Raw genomic sequence first — 20,303 nt, 5'->3', positions numbered from 1 at the left:
CGTCATCTACGTACCTTGCTAATACGGAATATGATGATATTATGTATGCTGGCCTGCATTTTGTGTAGATTGCAGTCTTATAATATTTGTGTATCCTCCAAGTAGTTAAAATATATGTAAGTAATACACTGGATGGTTGAAAATATTTATTTTATTGCCTGTATCAGGAATTCTCTAAAACGATATTCGTTACTCAAGTATCAACTTTGGAAGGTTGGCTGGGATGGTGAGTCATTTGATTGAGTTTACAAGGTTTCCAGCGAGAGTAACTTTCAAACGATTGACGGACGAGATCAATTTTCTGGTCAAGTTGATCGGTTCCTCATCTCCTGAAACTGACACTTACTTTATTTCACAGAAAGTTGTATGTCTTTCGATATAGCCATTGTAAATCCTATTATACTAGTCTATATCTATTATATTGGTTTCTTATTTCCAACCTCTACATTTAAATTTTACATGATTTGTATTGAATGTGCAACACAGCCTATCTAATCACATCAAAATATTATTTAATTCACAAATAATTGTTATATAACATTGATACCGTTGAGGGATTCAGGCAATCAGGTTAGGGCTGCAATGACAACATAAATAGCGAATACGATTTTCGGCTAAAGGTGAGTTGCGGCCGGGACGCTAATCTATCCAAGAGAGACAGGTGAGTTGCGGCCCGACCAACGTATGAGTTGCGGCCCAAGTATAAACAGGTATACAAAATACAGGAATGTATATGTCTATCAGTTCCTCCACTGCTGTGCTTGGATGTCTATCAGTTCCTCCACTGCTGTGTTTGGTCAATGTTCTAAATCTATTCTTATGGAGTTTATTATTAGTGAGAAGTCAAAACCACTCGTTGTTTATGAGGGATTTAAGTTTCAAGGTAAATGAAACGTTTGTACCATTGACATTTTTCTTGCTGCCTGACAAAACGTAGAAAACATACTCTTTAACACTGAAATGTGTAGCTAGTAAATGTGTTTCTCTTAATTTTCTGAAAACAGTTGGTTTTAAATTTTTGCCAGCACAATAAACTTATGGACAGTGACAAACCTATAACAACGTGGAGTGCAAACCGAACTAACACAATAAACAGATGTCTTAAATCATGTACGATTATTTTATGTACCATTAAACCAAGCATATCCTTGGCCGCAATCAACCAGTTTATACTCGGGCCGCAACTCGAACCAATCTTTTTTCAGTCTGGGCCGCAACTCATAGGCAAAATGAGATTTGGGCCGCAACTCACCAACAGCGCAATTTTCGTCCAACGTTTGTTTGCCATTTAGCTGACTAGCAAGCTTATTTCATATTCACTCATGTGTTAGTCATAATTGAGACAAAAATGTTCAATTTGTCTTATGGTGGACCATAATAATATTAATCAGTTATACAACTAATACACTTCTGTTAAACGTAAAGTATAACTATTAAAATTAGTGAAACTTGATTTCTTTTTATGTAAGATCTATTAATTAATGCCCTATTAAAATTTAATTCTCAAATTACTTGGGACGTATGACAAAATACTACTTATTTACTACCTTATTTGTATTTGAGATGTAATAGGCAAATCTATAATCAAGCTAAAGCTTAGCTTGTACCAGACCGTACAGCGATGTCACAAGTTATTGCTTATTTATAAAATCAGTCATGAGGCTTGATAGATTAGATCATGACTCAAGCCACATGTAAAGCTACGTATATATAGTTCGGCCGCTTAGAAAACGACCTGCGCGCTAATGCTAAACCAATGCTGGAGGAGGTTGCTTTCTAAGCGGCCGAACTATAGTTTTGTATTTTGCTATATTAGACATAATTGCAATAAACGCAATTGTCAGATTTTACATAAGCCATAAGTAACAAATTATACTAATTAACTTAAGTAAACTTATAATAGTCAACTATAGCAATAAGTTGACTTCCAAGTAAAACTACTTCTTGCAGAGCTGCTAATAAATAAAATTATCCATTCCTAAACATTGGCAAACCACGTTAGGGGTTTTCCTATCATGGTTATATTAGTTTATAATTTAAGTTCTCAGTTTTTTTTTTTTTTTTTTTTTAAGTAGATAACAATACCTAAGTTATTTGTTTGATAGTAAATAACTCAAGCAGGCACACGCTTTATATCCACCCGTTTATTCAATTTATTTGTATAGCACCGAGGAGTAAGAGACCGAAGTAGGAAGTGACCGGACAATGTCAACTTAGACCTGAGTAATTACCAAAGTTGTGATGGCCACATACTGGCGATCTAGCAAACAAAGATTACAATATAATATACCATTATTTATTTGTTTTTCAGTAATGTTACCACTATATAATCTTTCAGAAAATTATAAAAAAGTTTAGTATGTTAAACAATTATTTGTAAATCAATACAATAATAATAATATTTATTAATATTTGTTTTTTGTTAGTTTTTATTTAAAAGAGAGTCCTAATGAATAAGGTATGTAAATCACTATATAACCTAAGTAATTAAATTAGCGCATAATGAAAGACTAAGATATTAAAATAATCAATATGTTTGTGTAATGACAGGAATGTAGACCTACTTGTCGTAAGTACAGTAATATGAATCGGATTAATATTGTCTACACCGAGTACATTTACTCGTATATGTTTGTTGATAATATTCGTATTGACACAAATATTAGCTCTTACCATCAGTGGTAGATGGCTATACTCTATGTTGTCACTGAATGAGACACATAATACATGTGATTATCTGATTTAATTGTACCATTGTATGAGAATATTTCCTGAAGAGCTGATAAAATGTTTGAGTAAGTATATATTTTGAGTAAGTATGTCATTACTTGTGTACTGTTGAGATGTTTTTGTTAAGCTAAAACATTATAGCCAGGATCAAATTATATGCAAATTATAAGAATGTAATATGATCACAATCAATACCTCTATTTACAGTATATTATATCTTCAAAATTTCAAAAACTGATTGTGCATGATTATTTAGGAACATTTGGCTTGATATTACTTTATTTCTTAGTTTCTAAGCTCTTGACTGTTAGAATATTTGTATTCCAGGGTTATAAAATGAATAAATAACAGTTTATTATTCAATTGAGAACTTAGATCTTTAAACTATTGTCTCAAACAAATCAATATAAATAATCGTTATACACAAAGGACAAGTGTTGAATAGTGAAATAAATGCTATAAATACATAATACAAATACACACATCCATCCATACATACACTAAGAAAGATTTAAATTACCTATATTATAAGATTAAGTGTAAACAAATGATAAAATAATATATCTGAAGAATCTGCAAAGTTCATAAATGTTAGCTATGGAATGGTCTAATTATAAAAAATAAATAGCTAATATTTATGACATGCAACCAATTTTAAGGTTTTGAAATTAATTCTTGGTAATGTTTACCAAGAGGTCGGCAAGCTGCAACACGTATAATCAGAGATACATTCTCAGTGAGAGTTGCATACTTTACTAAAAGCAAGACCAGAGGATGGTCCCCTGGGACGGCCCTGGCTTGTAACTGGCAAAGCACGAGCCTGTCCGGCCCTCTCCACAGTTTGTGTTGTTAAACCCACCCACTTTGTAACACTTTTACCAGTTACATTACAACAAGCAAAACCAAAACTATACATAAATTAATCTACAAAGAAATCTATATTTTTTAGCAAATTTTCCATAGGGAATATGCTATTATTGTAGGTCTCATGGAAAGACCCAGGACCGATTTAATTTTTCGTTTTGAGGTCCCCAGAAGCTTAAACCCTCTCCGTTAGAATTCATATATATTTATTATATTTATTATATTTATATATTATGTGCCCGTTAGAATGATAGCTCGAACAAAACAGTTTAGTTTTTTTATGACATTTGGTACAAACGTGTAAACCTAAGTTTATTTGAAAGAGTTCACCAAAGCGCAGCAATATAGGAGTACGGGAAAGGTGGCTTATGGATTAAATATTGGTTTTCCCATCTAAAACATAGAATTTCGCAATTTTTTCCTAAATTATTATTTTACGGAACTAGAAAAAACTTCAATATGAAATTGTTGTATGTCTAACGGATTGAATAAGTAAATTATGAAAAGATAGAAAAAAGAATAAATGTCAATTAAAAGTTCCTATATTATTCCTATGTTATGTAGTATAGGAGAATAAATAAACTGTTGTAGTTTGCTTTTTAATGGATATATTTTTATAACATTTAACAATCTTGTTTATTTAAGTCATTCATATAAACATTTCTGTAGTAATACACGCCAAATTACCTTTCCTGTAGCAGCAAACCCAAGTCATGAAAATTAATCTTATTTGAATAGGAAATAGATCTGAAAATCTTAAGGCAATATTTTTTTGGAAATCTAGCAAGGCAAATGAAAAATTCGTAGTCTGCAGGTTTGCAGAATCGATATTTTACAGTATGCATCTACTGTAATTTCTGTAAGTTCTAAGTTTTCTGTAACTGTAATAAGTAATTGTGAAAAGCTCCTCTTAATTTTTGTAATAAACAGTTTGTTAGAAAAGTCCCAGAACAGTTTAATATACTCTTAACCACTTTGTAAAAAAATATAAATTGGTATACCTTATGTAACTAACAAGTCCAATGTTTTTAAGGAATTTAAATTTTATTTCAAAAGGGGGACGGTCCACGAGGAGTAAGTGGAAAATCCTAAATCCAAGCATAGGTTGATATGGACATAGAGCTAAAGGTCTTAATTAGTGGAAAATGAGGCCGCAAAGCCAACCTCAAAAGATTTTCTCTATCTCATATTAATGGTTTTGTATTAAATTTTCTCTAAGTTCTATGATTTCATTGTCTTAAAATTGTAGTAATGTTTATTTCTTAGTAAAGTTTGATTTTATTTTACTACCTAAAGACTGAAATTTGTATGCTAACTATAAGTTGATAAATAAGCAAAGATATTCAATTTTCTTCAATTTAACTTTATTTGTCAAAAAGTCTCATTAACATAGAATGACCCAAATCTCCTTAACTTAGTTTAACTATGGACCCAGCCTATACCGTACATCATAATTTAATATAATAAAAGTGGTCTAAAGACCTAAGAACCGGGTTTACAGGAAATAAAAATAAAATATTGTTTTGTTTATGTGGCTAACTATGATTCAAAAATAGAACTGATTAGGTTAGATCTAATCTAAAAGAGTTTAATTGCATAGGTACAATCCTTTAAACAGGTTAAAGGAATAAATCCCGCTGGAATATAAATATGGATTTCACAAAGTAAGGTACTAATACATTTAGCAAATTAGCAGTTTTAAAGTAGTAGTTTTAAAATTTAAAAGTAGTTCACTATTACATGCATGTTTCCTCTCTGCCTTTAGCTAGCAGGTTTTTAAACAAACGAGTGCATTATCATAATTTATACCAAATATCACCGTTCTAGAAAAGTTTTATAGCATTTCTGCCTTTGGCTAGCATATTGAAAACAAAAAAGCAGATTCTGGGGTTTTGTCGTTTAATATTACCATCAGGCTTAAAGGGATTTTTCCAGCCTTTAGAAAGGAAATCAGAAGAAGGCTACATGTAAATGTTTACTGATTCCGATTCAATGATGGTATCTACTTATATTATGTCATTTTAAAGATTGTTTTAACCACTACGCTAGGAAAGTATACAAATCACTCATTTTTCAGTAGTTTTTCGTAAAAATGATCTATTATATCAATCTGCAAGTAATTTAAACTTGAAATGTTTATTAACGTTATTCGAACAGCTGAAAATGAGAATTAAATTCAAAATAAACGAATATCTACTTCTCAGATCCAAGTGTTATGTTTTTACATAATTAATGAAGACCAACAAACTTAGTCTGTGCTTTCTATGATAAATAACCCTGGAGATGAAATAAGATTATAAGAATAAGAAGTAAGATTTCACTTTAGAGAAGTCTAAACAATAACAACTTAGAAATAAGTATCGCTTGGATTCCTAAGCTTTTTTAGTTCTTTATTTTTTTACATAACATTCGTTTGAAATACCTACCAACCATTCTATTACATGTATATTTAAGAATTCTCTCTGTTGTATCCATTGGGGTATCTGTTTAGGTACGTTCTCTCATAAATCCATGCCAAAAAAGAACTCTATTATCATGTTGATGAGAAACCTAAGCAGGGTCCAAGATTGGTTGTAGCTGATTTAGGCCTACTATCAAACCGAAGATGGCTGACTCCAGTCAAACAATAACGAAGGAAGGATTAAGGACAACAACGTGCCAGACTATTTGTTTTTACACATTTAGCTGTTTGTGGCTTTGTTGTTGTTGTGGCACCCTTGCGCTTTTTCAGTGAAAGGTATTCATTTTTTTTCAATTCAATTATTTAAGATGGGGACGCCACTATGTGCGTATTTTAACCCAAATATGAGTGAAGGATGAGTGTAGGATGAGTGGCGCGATCTTGTAGTCTTGTTAGTGACTAAGGCCGACATGTTCCTTAAACACAGCTGTTAATTAATAGCCCATACAGCTAATGGCAACTAAGGGACCTACAGTTTATAGTGGAATCCGAACCACATTTTTCCTTGTAATTTACGAATTGGTCTAATTATCAGGATAATACTGCGGATAGTCGTAGTACTCACTAGTGCGGACGTTAATCCACACCAGGGAGCATCGCATCCACAGTGCATCCCTATAAATAGCCACAATTCGTGACCTCCCAGTAGCTGGATTACAGGACGACACCACCCGTCCCTGTCTGTGTAAAAACAAAGCCATAAACACAAAAATCAAATATGGCCATATTAATACTTCAAACATAGTGTTCAAAAACGTCCTGAAAACATGTATAAACGTAAATAGCTTAACGTTAAGTTTAAAAGATTAATTATCGAAAATGTAAACCCAAATCTATTTATGAAATAAGGACCCATACTTATATCAACGATGCACTTATTACACAGTATTAACTGTATATTGTGTACTTCATTAAGTGGGGTTTGAGAAGGATTTAGTGCGAATGCTTCACACGGGTTGACTAGTGTTTATTTATTTTCGTATATAGTATTACGTATATAGGTTTACTTCGGCAAAGTAACTAGGCCTATTATCGTATTCCTTGTAAGTCTATCATGTGGGGCCGTTTATTTTAGTTTTGGGGCCCTTGAAGCCAATTGCATTACTACTACTGATAGTCAACTGTATAAAGTGTACTCGCCTTTGGCTCGCTGGGGGCTCCGCCCCCAGGCCCCCTTTTTTGGTTGGGGGTAAATAGAAATGGGCCATGGCGCAAGACCTGCAATTGAGCCAAATTTCAGATCTTTAGCTAATCTAGAAGTGGGTAAAATTTATTTAGACCGATGCACCTGTCGGAATAACATTAGGGGGGATTCTATATTTCAGGGGGGGGGGTTATATTTGTAAAATGTCACTTTTCGAAAAGGGTGCAAGATCAACAATGATGCCAAATTTCAGATATCCAGTTAATCTAGAAATGGGTAAACGTGATTTATAATTATGCACCTGTAAGAATAACATTGGGGGAGGATTTTTTTTTGGGGGGGGTTGTAAATACGATAGGGGGATAAAACCTTAAGTAAACCATGAAAATCCTTTCAAATGTTTTCTATATCTTACCGTTTTTGAGCTATTGGCGATTGAAAAAAATGTGTTTTGTCGTTTTTAGAGGTCCGCCAGTTTGGATTTTTAGGGTGGTTAAAATTTGAAAATGGGACTTTTGCAAATTCACCATAATCTTATGATCCCTTACTACAATAGTACCAAATTCCAAGTCTCTAGCACGTTTCTAAACGATTCATATGACCATACCAAAGTCATTATATTTCAATCTTATTCTCCATAAGAATAACATGGGGCTCGTAAAAGTGGTGAAAAACCTTCAAATTTTGACATTAAACCTAAGTTTTGGGGGTCAAGGAGTAACGATACGAAAAAACATTAAAGGAGTAGAATTTAAAGTAAACCAAGGAAAATACAAAGCAATAATAATATCCGCGAAAAATAATTAATTAAGTATGAAAAAATAGCGAAAACCGGTAAAAATTTGAATGAAATTTATCAAATTTTAAAAGTATGGCGTTTTTTGAAGCCGAAGAAGTGCGATTTTTTGAAAACGCTGTAAGGGTTTTGTAGAAAATTTAATTTCCTTTCGCTAATATCCTTTCAAATCTTTTCTATCTCTTACCGTTTTCAAGCTACATCCGGTTGAAAAAAACGTGTTTTTTTGTTTTCAGAGGTCCGCCATTTTGGATTTTTAGGGGGGTTAAAAATAGAAAATGGGACTTTTGGGAACTTCACCGGTAATGTAAGATCCCATACTACAATACTACCAAGTTTCAAGTCTCTAGCACGTTTATAAGTGGTTCAGATGAGCATACTAAAGTCGGCATTTTTCAATGTTATTCTCCATAAGAATAACATGGGGCTTGTAAAAGTTGTAAAAAACCTTTAAATTTTGAGATTAAAATTAAGTTTTGGGGGTTAAGGAGTAAAGATACAAAAAAAAATTAAATAAGTAAAATATAAAGTAAAGTAAGAAGAATACAGAGCATTAATAATATCTGCAAAAATAAATTATTTAAATATGAAAAAATAGCGAAAACCGTAAAAAATTTGAATGAAATTTACAAAATTTTGAAAGTAGGCCGTTTTTTGAAGCTGAAGGAGTCCGATTTTTGGAAAATGCCAAAGAGGGTGTTGTATAAAATTTAATTCCTGTTCCTGAAAATACTTTCCAATCTTTTCTATCTCTTACCGTTTTCGAGCTACATCCGGTTGAAAAAAATGTGTTTTTTTCGTTTTCAGAGGTCCGCCATTTTGGATTTTTGGGTGGGTTAAAATTTGAAAATGGGACTTTTGCATATTCCACCGGTAATTTAAGGTCTCTTACTACAATACTACGCAAATTTGAAGTCTCTAGCACGTTTCTTAGTTTTTCAGATGAGCTTACCAAAGTCGGGAATTTTTAATGTTATTTCCCATAAGAATAACAAGGGGGGGAAATTTGAGATTATGGGGGGGTTAATGTAAAAAAATTCGACTTTTTAGGATTTTCCTGTGGGTTTGGGCCCAAGACCTACAAGTGTGCCAAATTTCAGATCTCTAGCTATTCTAGAAGTGGTCTAGAATTTGTATCCCCATTGAGTGAGTGAGTTACACATCGGGCTGTATAGTTTTGAAATTTACAAAATTTTGAAAGTAGGCCGTTTTTTGAAGCTGAAGGAGTCCGATTTTTGGAAAATGCCTAAGAGGGTGTTGTATAAAATTTAATTCCTGTTCCTGAATATACTTTCCAATCTTTTCTATCTCTTACCGTTTTCGAGCTACATCCGGTTGAAAAAAATGTGTTTTTTTCGTTTTCAGAGGTCCGCTATTTTGGATTTTTGGGTGGGTTAAAATTTGAAAATGGGACTTTTGCATATTCCACCGGTAATTTAAGGTCTCTTACTACAATACTACGCAAATTTGAAGTCTCTAGCACGTTTCTTAGTTTTTCAGATGAGCTTACCAAAGTCGGGAATTTTCAATGTTATTTCCCATAAGAATAACAAGGGGGGGAAATTTGAGATTATGGGGGGGTTAATGTAAAAAAATGCGACTTTTTAGGATTTTCCTGTGGGTTTGGGCCCAAGACCTACAAGTGTGCCAAATTTCAGATCTCTAGCTATTCTAGAAGTGGTCTAGAATTTGTATCCCCATTGAGTGAGCGAGTTACACATCGGGCTGTATAGTTAATTAGACTCGCCTTTGGCTCGCTGGGGGCTCCGCCCCCAGGCCCCCTAGCTGTTAGTCGTAATTTAGGAAGGGGTAAGGGGCCATCACCAAGAAACCGGGGAAATTTCAAGTCCGTAGCACACCTAGAAGTGGTCTAGAAAGCACTCTAAGCATTTCTAAATTCTTTGTGGGGTTGTTATAGTGAAAATCGATATTGAAGTAATAACCATTTCACAAATATATTAGAGTAGATTGATAAGTTGAGAATAGTAAAGTATTATATTAAGTAAATAGTTCATAGTAAATATTCATGTATATGTTTATGAAAATAGATGAAGTTTTTTTGTTTCCCTGTCAGTTAGCCACAAACTGTATGGCATATCCAGTTCCGCCACGGGGAGGCCAGGAAACGTAGGAACCATATTAATTTACAATGATTTAAATTAACAGTTATAGTATTTCAAGTAAAGATGGTTATAAATATTTATAAATTTATTAATGAAAATAGATCAAGTAATGTTTGTTTCCCTGTCGGTTAGCCATAAACTGCAAGGCATATCCAGTTCCGCCACGAGGAGGCCAGGAAACGTCGGAACCATAATTACAATTATTAACACATGTACAAGTCAGTAAAATTTTGTATAAGATAAGTAGATTGATAAGTGAATAAATTGATAATAGTAAAGTATTATATTAATTAAATAGATTATGGTAGATATTCATGTATATATTTATGAAAATAGATCAAGTAATGTTTGTTTCCCTGTCGGTTAGCCATAAACTTTATGGCATATCCAGTTCCGCCACGGGGAGGCCAGGAAACGCCGGAACCACAAACAGTAACACGAAACACACAAAAACACACAAAACACACAAAAACACACAAAAACACACAAAAACACACACAAACACACACAAACACACACCAACACACAAAAACACACAGAACACACAGAACACACAAAATATCGGGGACTTTTTTTAGGCAGACCCCCTATCGTACTGCCATAGATGTCAAATCACGACGGGGAGTTTTGGTAAAGCAGATCCCCTAGCCTACTGCAACGTCAAAATCGGTTCTAAAGAAGGAGTTCGTCAAATACGATATTCTTCGCATAGGCTGTTCCTTCGCGGACTCTATCAGGTGGGACAAGAACAACGATGTCGTCAGGATGTCTGACCCTGCTAAGGAGGACGTATAATTGACCGTGTGTGAAACAGTCGCTCCGAAGATCGACTCCAACGCGATCGATCGTCTGGCCTTGGCTTTTGTGACCAGTCATACAATAAGCCAACATTAGAGGGAATTGAACACGGCGGATGCGAAGTGGCGACCCTTCGACAAACGGAAACACAAATTGAATCCTAGGGATACAAATTGGATCAGTTTTGCCGGGAAGTCTAGCAGTAATCAAGCGAGGACTAATCGCCGTAACAATTACTTTTGTACCGTTCACAAGTCCGTTGTCGATATTCAAATTCCTCATAATGAGGCAAACGGAGCCGATCTTGATTCGCAGGACATGGTCTGGCACACCCTTGCCGGTGGCCTGGTTCAGCAAGTGTACATCGACGTCCATGCCGTCATCATTTTCCTTGTCCACAGTATCGGCGCTTCTCAACACATGTACGACCCCGCTTGAAGTATTAAGAACAATGTCATTAATATTTCGTACGTTAACGTTCATTGTTGAAAGAATAGCTCGTCTAGCCGTAAGTTCAGGGTCATTCAGGTCACAATCGGGGAAAACATAAGCGATGAGATCAGACAGGGAAGTCACATATCTAATGCCAGACAGTGGTATCAAGCTGCAACTGTCCTTTCCCTCGCCAAACACAACAGTATTGATAGTTCCATTGCCTACTTCAAGCAAGAATTTGGAGTATGCATTGGAATTACTAGTCCTGTGAGGTGTAGAAAGAGAGAACACCTTGAAACTTGACCAAAGATGAGACGCACGGAGCGATACACAAGCGATATCAGCGGGCGTTCGAGCTCTGGCAACAACGGGCGCGATCTGACGGAAATCTCCCGAGCAGATAAAGATCTTGTTACCGAATGGTTCACGTGAATTCATGAGATCCCGCAGAGATCTGTCGAGAATCTCAAAAATGTAGCGATGAGCCATCGGTGCCTCATCAAAAACTATGAGCTGTGCGGCTCTGATTAGTTCTGCCCGCTGAGACCCGTTGGTCAAGTTCCAATAGCCTGTACCGTCGCCGAGGTCAAGTGGCAGTCTGAACATGCTATGAGCTGTCGTACCACCTGGCATGTTGCCAGATAGTCCAGTCATTGAGTAGTGGAGGTTCAACAAAATTGATTCAAAAGGTTTTTCAATGGATTTCATTAGTTTTATACCTCCACACAACACAAAAAAAAGTCTACCAAAATCTGACTTGGGGAAGTACCTGAATTATGACATTTAAATTAAAATAATGATGGCTCCGTGAAAAAAAACAGATAAAAATATAATTGCTATATATAGGGTGTAGTATATCGTTTTTAATGTTTTGAAGGGTGGGGAAACTAAAAATGCAACTTAAAATGTGATTTGACGTAATTTGACGCCACAATATGGCCGCCAAAATAGATTCATGGAGAAAAAAAAGACTAAAATAAAACTTACTTTTAGATATAGGGTGTAGTATATCGAATTCAATGATTACAAGGGTGGCCAAACCAAAAATGCAACTTTAAATATGATTGTATAAAATGTAAGGTCATAAGATGAAAATCACCAAAATACGCTCCATTGAGGAAAATAAAAAAAAAACTTACCTTTAGAAATATTTTGTAGTAAGGCGATTTTAACTTTTACAAATGCCAGTAAACTAAATATGCAACTTAAAATAAGATTTTACATCATTAGACGGTGGCGTAAGATGTGATATTGGGGCACATGGATTATTTTTACATAGGGAATAATAATGGTATTTTAAAATATTAATAAATTGAATTCAATGAACACACGTTTGAAAAGGGAAAAGGATACTTGGTCCTAACCTTAGACGCTCCTACTCTTTATACACGCTCTTTGCGGATGTAATACCAAATGGAGACCCTATGGAATAGGAAAACTATTTGTTATGATCAAATACCATGATCTCAAGGAATTCATTGAATTCTTTTCCTTGAGTGTAAAGGGGTCACGTGCACAAATGAGCAAACCCTTGATTTGAGTGAAAATATTGAAGTAACAGAGTAATTTATTTCAGAGTAACAATTTCTAAAAAGGTGACAAATGATTTTTTAACACTTCAGTCAATTTTAACAGTATTTTATTAGCAGTATGAATTTTCGGCTGTATCTATATTAAGTGCGTTCATTGAAATCAAATTATTTCTACACTATTATACCATTATTTTAATACAGTATCCTATGTAAAAATAATCCATGTGCCCCGGTACCCCGTCTTACCGTCTCATAATGTAAAATCTCATTTTAAGTTGCATAATAGCTTAGTGGTATTTTATAAAAGTTAAGATTGAAAACTGATACCTAGTTATAAAGATGGGCTATTTCTAAAGACGTTTCTTTTATTTACTTTCCGTAAATTTAATAACACATACAATGCTGATCAAGAAGTTATTTATTTCTTAAGGTAAGTTTTTCAACTCCTCCATGGAGCGTATTTTTGTGACTTCCATCTTAGGCTTTTAAATTGGATACAATCATATTTTAAGTTGTATATTTGGTTTTGCCACCCTTGTGAACATTGAATTCGATATACTGCACCCTATATCTAAATGTGAGTTTTATTTTAGTTTTTCCTCCTTGGAAAATATTTTGGCAGCCATATTGTGGTGTCAAATGACGTCAAATCACATTTTAAGTTGCATATTTAGTTTCCCCCTCTTCAAAACATTAAAAACGATATACTACACTATATATACAATATAATATATATAAAATAGTAATTATATTTTTATCTGTTTTTTTTTTTCACGGAGCAATCTATATATTAATTTGAAACTGTTTTTCTTTGTCATAGCTATTTTGAGAGAACGGCTGGGTGTAGAAACTCGGTAGAGGTGTCTAAAGAAAGGTCTTTGTCTGTAGATGAGCCATCAAAAGAGAAACGTGGTAAATTCCCTTGGGGCTCTGCCCCAGTGGCCTGAATTCCCATCCCATGTTATTCTTAGGGAGGAAAAAACTGGGTTTTTGTCCCAGCTAATTTGAGAGAACGGCTGGGCGTAGAAACTTGGTAGGGGTCTCTAAAGAAAGGTCTTGGTCTATAGATGAGCCATCAAAAGAGGAACGAGGTAAATTCCCTTGGGGCTCTGCCCCAGAAGCCTTTAAAGTTGCCTCTTCAAATTTGTTTACCATATGCATAATTCTACACTACTTTTTAATGAAACAGCTGTTAATATTTAAATTGTGATTTATTGAATTTTTCAATATGAAGTACAGAATTTGCAATGGGTTTTTCTGATTTCAAACTCGATTTTATTCTGCATCATGTCATGTTTTGCAATATAATGTTCTATTACCAAATCAGTGGAAAATCCTAATATCATAGTAACTCTTAAAATTATTTCTTATGGAGTTAACTTATATCTATTGTATGGCTTGGTTTCTGCCTTTTTGTACCACTTCTTGGAGATTGTACGTAGGTGATATTCTTTGGCGTATTGCATCTGTAGACGAAACTTGGGTTGGTGAAATTATTACAATGGAAAAAAGCGAGAAATCCTGGACAATTTGATATAGGTTAAAAATAAAACTGAATTAACAATATGCTACAATTCTTGAGCAATCATTGAAATAACCGATTTGCAAACAATGGAAACATAGAAAAAGTCATAGAACACAACTAAGTAGAAGAAAAGAAATACAGTAATGTTTTTTTTTTTTCATTTATAATCGTTATTATAGACAACCTAATGCTGCTATGAGAGGGAAAATTTTGTAGAAACACTAAAAAACAAGATCAGCCTTTTGAAAAAAAAAAGATATTTACAAAAGATTTTGATTATATCTAACTGTTGAGTAGATCGTGAGTATTTCCATAATCTTTGAGCCGCCTGTAATGCTTCGCAATTGCTCGAATTCGAGCAACAGGTACACTAGTTATTATTTTAATTTAAACGAGGTGTTAGCCCGTCCTACGTACGGGAATTCAGTAGTCAGTTAAAACCGTGTACAATTCAGATCAGCTAGTTTACACATATAGAGACAAAGTTTCTTGCAGTTTTAATGTGAAAAATCATCCCTTGTAAACAAATGTTGTGTGACCAAATATGTTTTTATTCCACCATAGGCCTATACGATATGCATTTTAAATCCGATAATTTTACAATAAAACAGCAAAATTCCGCAATTTTTACGATGTGAAAAGCGTTGAAGTGAGATTTGCAGCCGATTCGCACACTGATTATAAGTAGCCTACAGTAGAGAGAGTAATAGCATAGATAAAACGTTGCTTAGTCTATGGTAATAGTCAATTGAGAAGTGTATAGACCTAGTCAACGATACCACCTTCCATAGCATACCTGCCTCGTCCATAACTATTATCACCACAATACAACTACTATACACAATTTCCAGTAGGTCTGAATAGAAACGACCTAAAATAAAACGATAATATCCAATAAAATTCACAGTACACATAATTTAACTTTGGTGTCCTAACATCAAAACTAATCGTCACACCTATCCTTTATATCAATTTCACTGCATTAATTGCTAAATAAATAAGTGTAAACAAAGAAAAGTAAAAACAATAACAGTTTGTTTTGAAACAGCTGTTTGGTTCAAATAACACAAAATATTTGAAAAAAAAGAACTGGTCACATGTAGCAGGAATATACAAAATAAACACGCTAGTAAAGCTAATGACGTAATTGTCAATGTTTATTATCCATACCGTTATCAGTTCTATCCTTGATAATTACCCACCCTCATTGAATAAATGTACATCGTAATTTCCCATATTAGTTAATTTACACTACAATATATTCATAGTTGAAATAAAAGTGATATTTTCACGTTTGGGGGCGCTGATATAGGCACCCCCAAACGTTACCACTACTGAACATAATTTCATAAAAGGATGATTTGTCTAATTGCAGTATCCTAGGTCAATGTTGACGTTGTGTTCAATCTATGTCATCCATCTGTTTATCTTTGTATAAAACCCGGCTGAGGTTGTGGTGGTAATTTAAAATCACGATTCCTGATTATTCTTGATCTTCTTTTAATGACATTAATATTTCCGGGAATAATCCAAACAAAGTTAAAGCAGACAAACATTAATTGTAAACAAAAAGCTACCATGAAGAATTAAAACATGTAAACATTGTTATTTTTCTATTCTTTCATTGAAAAGTGGAGTAGTAAAATAATTTGCATTTATCCTTTTTTATTAAGACTCGTGTACAGAGCCTCGATTTGTACTGTGGTTTAATTAATTTTGGTCTAAACTATTTTAAACTGTGGTCTAATTATCTCTACTAATCTTACTTATTTCCTATAATCAATGACAAAATAAGAGTAAATAAAATAACCTCATAGTTCCATAGTTTATATTTAATCAGCTGTTAGTTAAAACAAATTATATTGCTCTAAAACAAATCGAAGATTACAAAGATTGCTTTAAAAAATCATTTGAACATCCTAGTATTTTACTATGTATAATTTAATTAATCTGTCATCCTCTTACAGAAGAATGGAACGTATCAATGATTAGCATTACACATAGTATAAATACGTCAACCCTAAGTATGTCTTTTCATTTTTATTCAAATGCTGAATTTGTTACACAAAACCTGAATGTTTACAGCTGTTATGTTAAGCAAATTATTTTATGCCAAAAGCTAGTTTAGAATCTTAGCGTCGGCTGCTAGACTTTTTAAAAATTAAAACTTAATTTCTAAAAAACTGGGACCCTAAACTAAATTTATGGCTTCGCCATTCCCTAGTTCTCAAAATTATCTTTCTTTCAACACAAAAATCATGAAAATCCGTCGAGTGGTTGATTCAGAATCGTGAAATAAAAAACACTGTTTCGTTTTAATATTATAGATACCATAATTCAGGTACTTCCCCAAGTCAGATTTTGGTAGACTTTTTTTTTGTGTTGTGTGGAGGTATAAAACTAATGAAATCCGTTGAAAAACCTTTTGAATCAATTTTGTTGAACCTCCGCTATATATTGCTCTTCAATTACCGGACTAAGAGGCGATACCAGAGCTAGCAACAGCAATAGCAACGTGACTTTGGCTTCGAACGTAGGCGAGAAGCACGCTAATTAACAACGTTTTCCCGTAGCCACCTGGTCCGTCTAGGAAGATTAGTCTGTTTGTCCGGCGATCTCCTTGTAATAACGAACGAACGTGATTTAAGACTGCCCTCTGATCATTTGACAATTTTGGTTCCCACTCATCTACAAGTGATTTCTGTTGGTTCTCACCGTAGACGAGTAGTTCTCTGCCTAATTCGAATAAAAATTGCATTCAACTAATAAAGTGTATTAAACTTTAACTGAATAAAAATTGCATTCAACTAAAAATGCATATAATATATTTATTTTAAGTACTATTTCCATGGAATCACAGGCTTAAAGATATTAGTAGTTTAGTGACACTTAAAGGCAGTTGTTAGATCAATAGTAATAAGCAGCAAACAAAAAATAGGACTTTTTATACATGTGTTTTTTTTTTATTGATTGCATGGAATAAAGCATCTTTCTAAGAGTATTTTAAAACTTACCTTCAGTAAATTGCTAATGACAACACGTTTTATTAAGACGATGAATGTCTACCCATACCGTAAAAAAATGATATCCTCAAGTCAAGTGGATCGTAAAGTAAACTTACTGCAGGAGGCCCTAACACAGGCTTTATTTCTAAGTATATTAATTAAATCATGGGCATTGCTAACGGTACTGACCAAATAACAATTACTTGCAGTTTTTCTTATAAGATCAGTATCATATACATATTAAATTAGCAACAGATTAGTTACAAATCACTTTGTTTAGATGAAATTGCTATTTATTAGAAGTGAATTTTTTTTAATTATGTTGAATCTGAATTAACCTGACTCGTGAAATATAACAATAAATTATCGTATAAAATAATGAAAATTTCTAAACATTAGGACTACAGATACTCGTGATAAACGGATTGCAGATTTATTAATACATAAAGATAGAGAGATATTACTTGAACTAATTCCGAGCCAACGAAAACTTTCCCAATTTATTTCTCAGCCGAGTTTTGATTGTGCTGCATCAGTTAAATACTTAGACCCACTTGTCTGCTTAAGCTCTTTGTTCAAAGCTTGCTCCTGTTTGTAATTGTGCTGGAGCATCGGTGTTTGTACCCTTTTCGACGATAATTTCCTTTGCACCTCTATTTTTCAACTTGATGTAGGTATAAACCAATAATAATAGTTTCAATGGTCTTACACTGTAAATTCAATGTATATGTTGAGTCTTTTTTTATCTAGGATCCTGAGTTATTTAATACTTCGGATAGACTTTCACGGTTCTTCTGTTGAACGAAGCATAATTTTGAGAATAAGTCAAAAAATAATTTCAAAATATAAAAGTAAAAAAGTATTAAAAACATTACTATTAGCTCTTAGTAAAACATAATAACTAATGCATTATTAACTAAAAGTATTTTTGTAAATATTTTAAAACAAACTTATACTCTTACAATGAAAGTTTTTACTAGTTTTACCGACTTTGAATCACTTACAAATTATATTCAAGTGACCTTCGACTATAGAGGTAAAACTTTTTTGTGACCCGAGCATGAATTATATTTTGCTGTCAGTAATGTTATGGCATAAATTATGATAGATTTTCGCTATAGCCAAACGTGGCTAAGAGACAGCTAGTATATATACGTTGACGTTTGGGGAAAACATTATCATTTTTCTACCATTGACTATAAATACTAGTAATCGATAGTTCTAATCATTTACAGTCAATAAGCCGCGAAAGTATGCTGTACTATCTTTTACAATTTAATGTAAATGAAATGTTTTTAATATTTAAATTTACCTAATGTTTTTTTTTTCTTTATAAGAAACCCTTTCTTTTTAAATTTGAAATTTATTTTATAGTTGTGATTATACATAAATTACACGGTTAGTTTTTGTTCATAGTAAGTGAATGAATTCATGCGAGTTGCATGTTTCAGGTTTTGAAATACAGATTTGTTGGTAAGAATTAAGATACGAGTCTCGTACCTACTTAAATATATCCTTTCATTGAAGGCCTCAAATAAATGTGTTGTTATATGATATTTTAAAGTCAACATATTGAACGCAAGACTCATACGATGTTATACTCTTATTCATATCATACATATTCCTATTAAATTTGGGGTGTTCCCAAGGATAATATGTTTAAGAAAGTAAGCCTCAGAGTAAAACTTAAATATTGTAAATCAATATAAAGTTCCATACAAAATTAGTGCTTGTGTTGAAGACCTCGAATTCGGCTGCCATAGACATATAGGAAAATGGAATGTAAAAAAATGGAATTCATATTTTTATTGGTCACTGGTATTAAGATGGTGTTTCCCGTTGATAGTTGTCTTTCCATGATATAATATAAGTGCTTGAAGTAAAATTGACATAAGTGTACCTCTCTGCTAGGAATAAAAGCTTAAAAATATCACATAGATCTACATTACTTTAGCATCCTAAAAAAGTACATAGGTAAACGGTTTACAGGATATTTGAGGGCACATTTTAACCTAAATGACAAAAGCACAATAGGTCATGGTTAATTAATCCTTGCCCGAATGTTGACTTTGACCGATGACTATACAAGACAAGGCTATAGCAATATCTACTCTACAAACAGTGTCCTTCTCTCGCTAGTCAGACTAACATGCTCAGGATAGAGATAACAATAACATGTTACGTTTAAAATCGGATCGCCCCTCTTTTAAATATTTTTTGGCGTATGGCTGATTATAGAAGCATGTGTTTTTATTTTCGGGATAACTAAAATGGTCGTGCTTTCAAAAACTCCAATCGATTGTTTTTTTAAGTGTGATTTAAGTACAAGTGCTAACAAATTTAAATTAGAGTAAACTAACATTATGTTATGAAATTAATATCATCCGACAAGATAATATAATAATAGAGAGAGGATAATGGCCTGCTTTAATCAATGAACTGTTAGTGAGCCGCATGAGACCAATATGATTAGTTATTATTGACTGATCCCAGATTGTACTGCCTCCCGACATTTATTATGATATATTTATTTACCTGAATCAATACAAATGCATTATAATTTTGCATTATTGAAAGCTACAATTCAAACAATATTATTGAATTTGAATTTACGATTGAATTTCTTTTTTGTATTTAATGTCATTACTGGATGCCATTGTAACCTTATTCAATGCAAAAAGCAAACGCATAAAGTTTAAAATGTTATTTTTATTAAGTTTGTTAATTATAACCATACAGAATTGTTTTTTATACCAAAACAATCAGCAACTAACTCAATTTAAGAATTGGTAACTGTGAATTCCAAATCCCCTCAGTTAATTTTTTTAATGACATCGGAGAGTCTTTCTGCATTAATACACATTAAAACGCTCTCTTCAAAGTTCTCTAT

The 20,303-nt window shown here is 33.2% G+C and overlaps 1 protein-coding gene across 1 annotated transcript; it reads right to left on the bottom strand.

The window, feature by feature from the left end:
* Positions 1 to 10,790: 10,790 nt before the first annotated feature.
* On the bottom strand, positions 10,791 to 12,005 carry LOC128996139 (ATP-dependent DNA helicase pif1-like). Its single transcript, XM_054421269.1, has one exon. The coding sequence runs from the start codon at positions 12,003 to 12,005 to the stop codon at positions 10,791 to 10,793; it is 1,215 nt and encodes a 404-aa protein (XP_054277244.1).
* Positions 12,006 to 20,303: the final 8,298 nt, after the last annotated feature.

This window comes from Macrosteles quadrilineatus, unplaced genomic scaffold (genome assembly GCF_028750875.1).
Source record: "Macrosteles quadrilineatus isolate MER2022 unplaced genomic scaffold, UCM_ALF_1.0 Scaffold_1__1_contigs__length_201487025, whole genome shotgun sequence".
Taxonomy (NCBI): domain Eukaryota; kingdom Metazoa; phylum Arthropoda; class Insecta; order Hemiptera; family Cicadellidae; genus Macrosteles; species Macrosteles quadrilineatus.
Note: the sequence above shows the minus strand (reverse complement) of the source record. Positions and strands in the feature narration are given on the sequence as shown.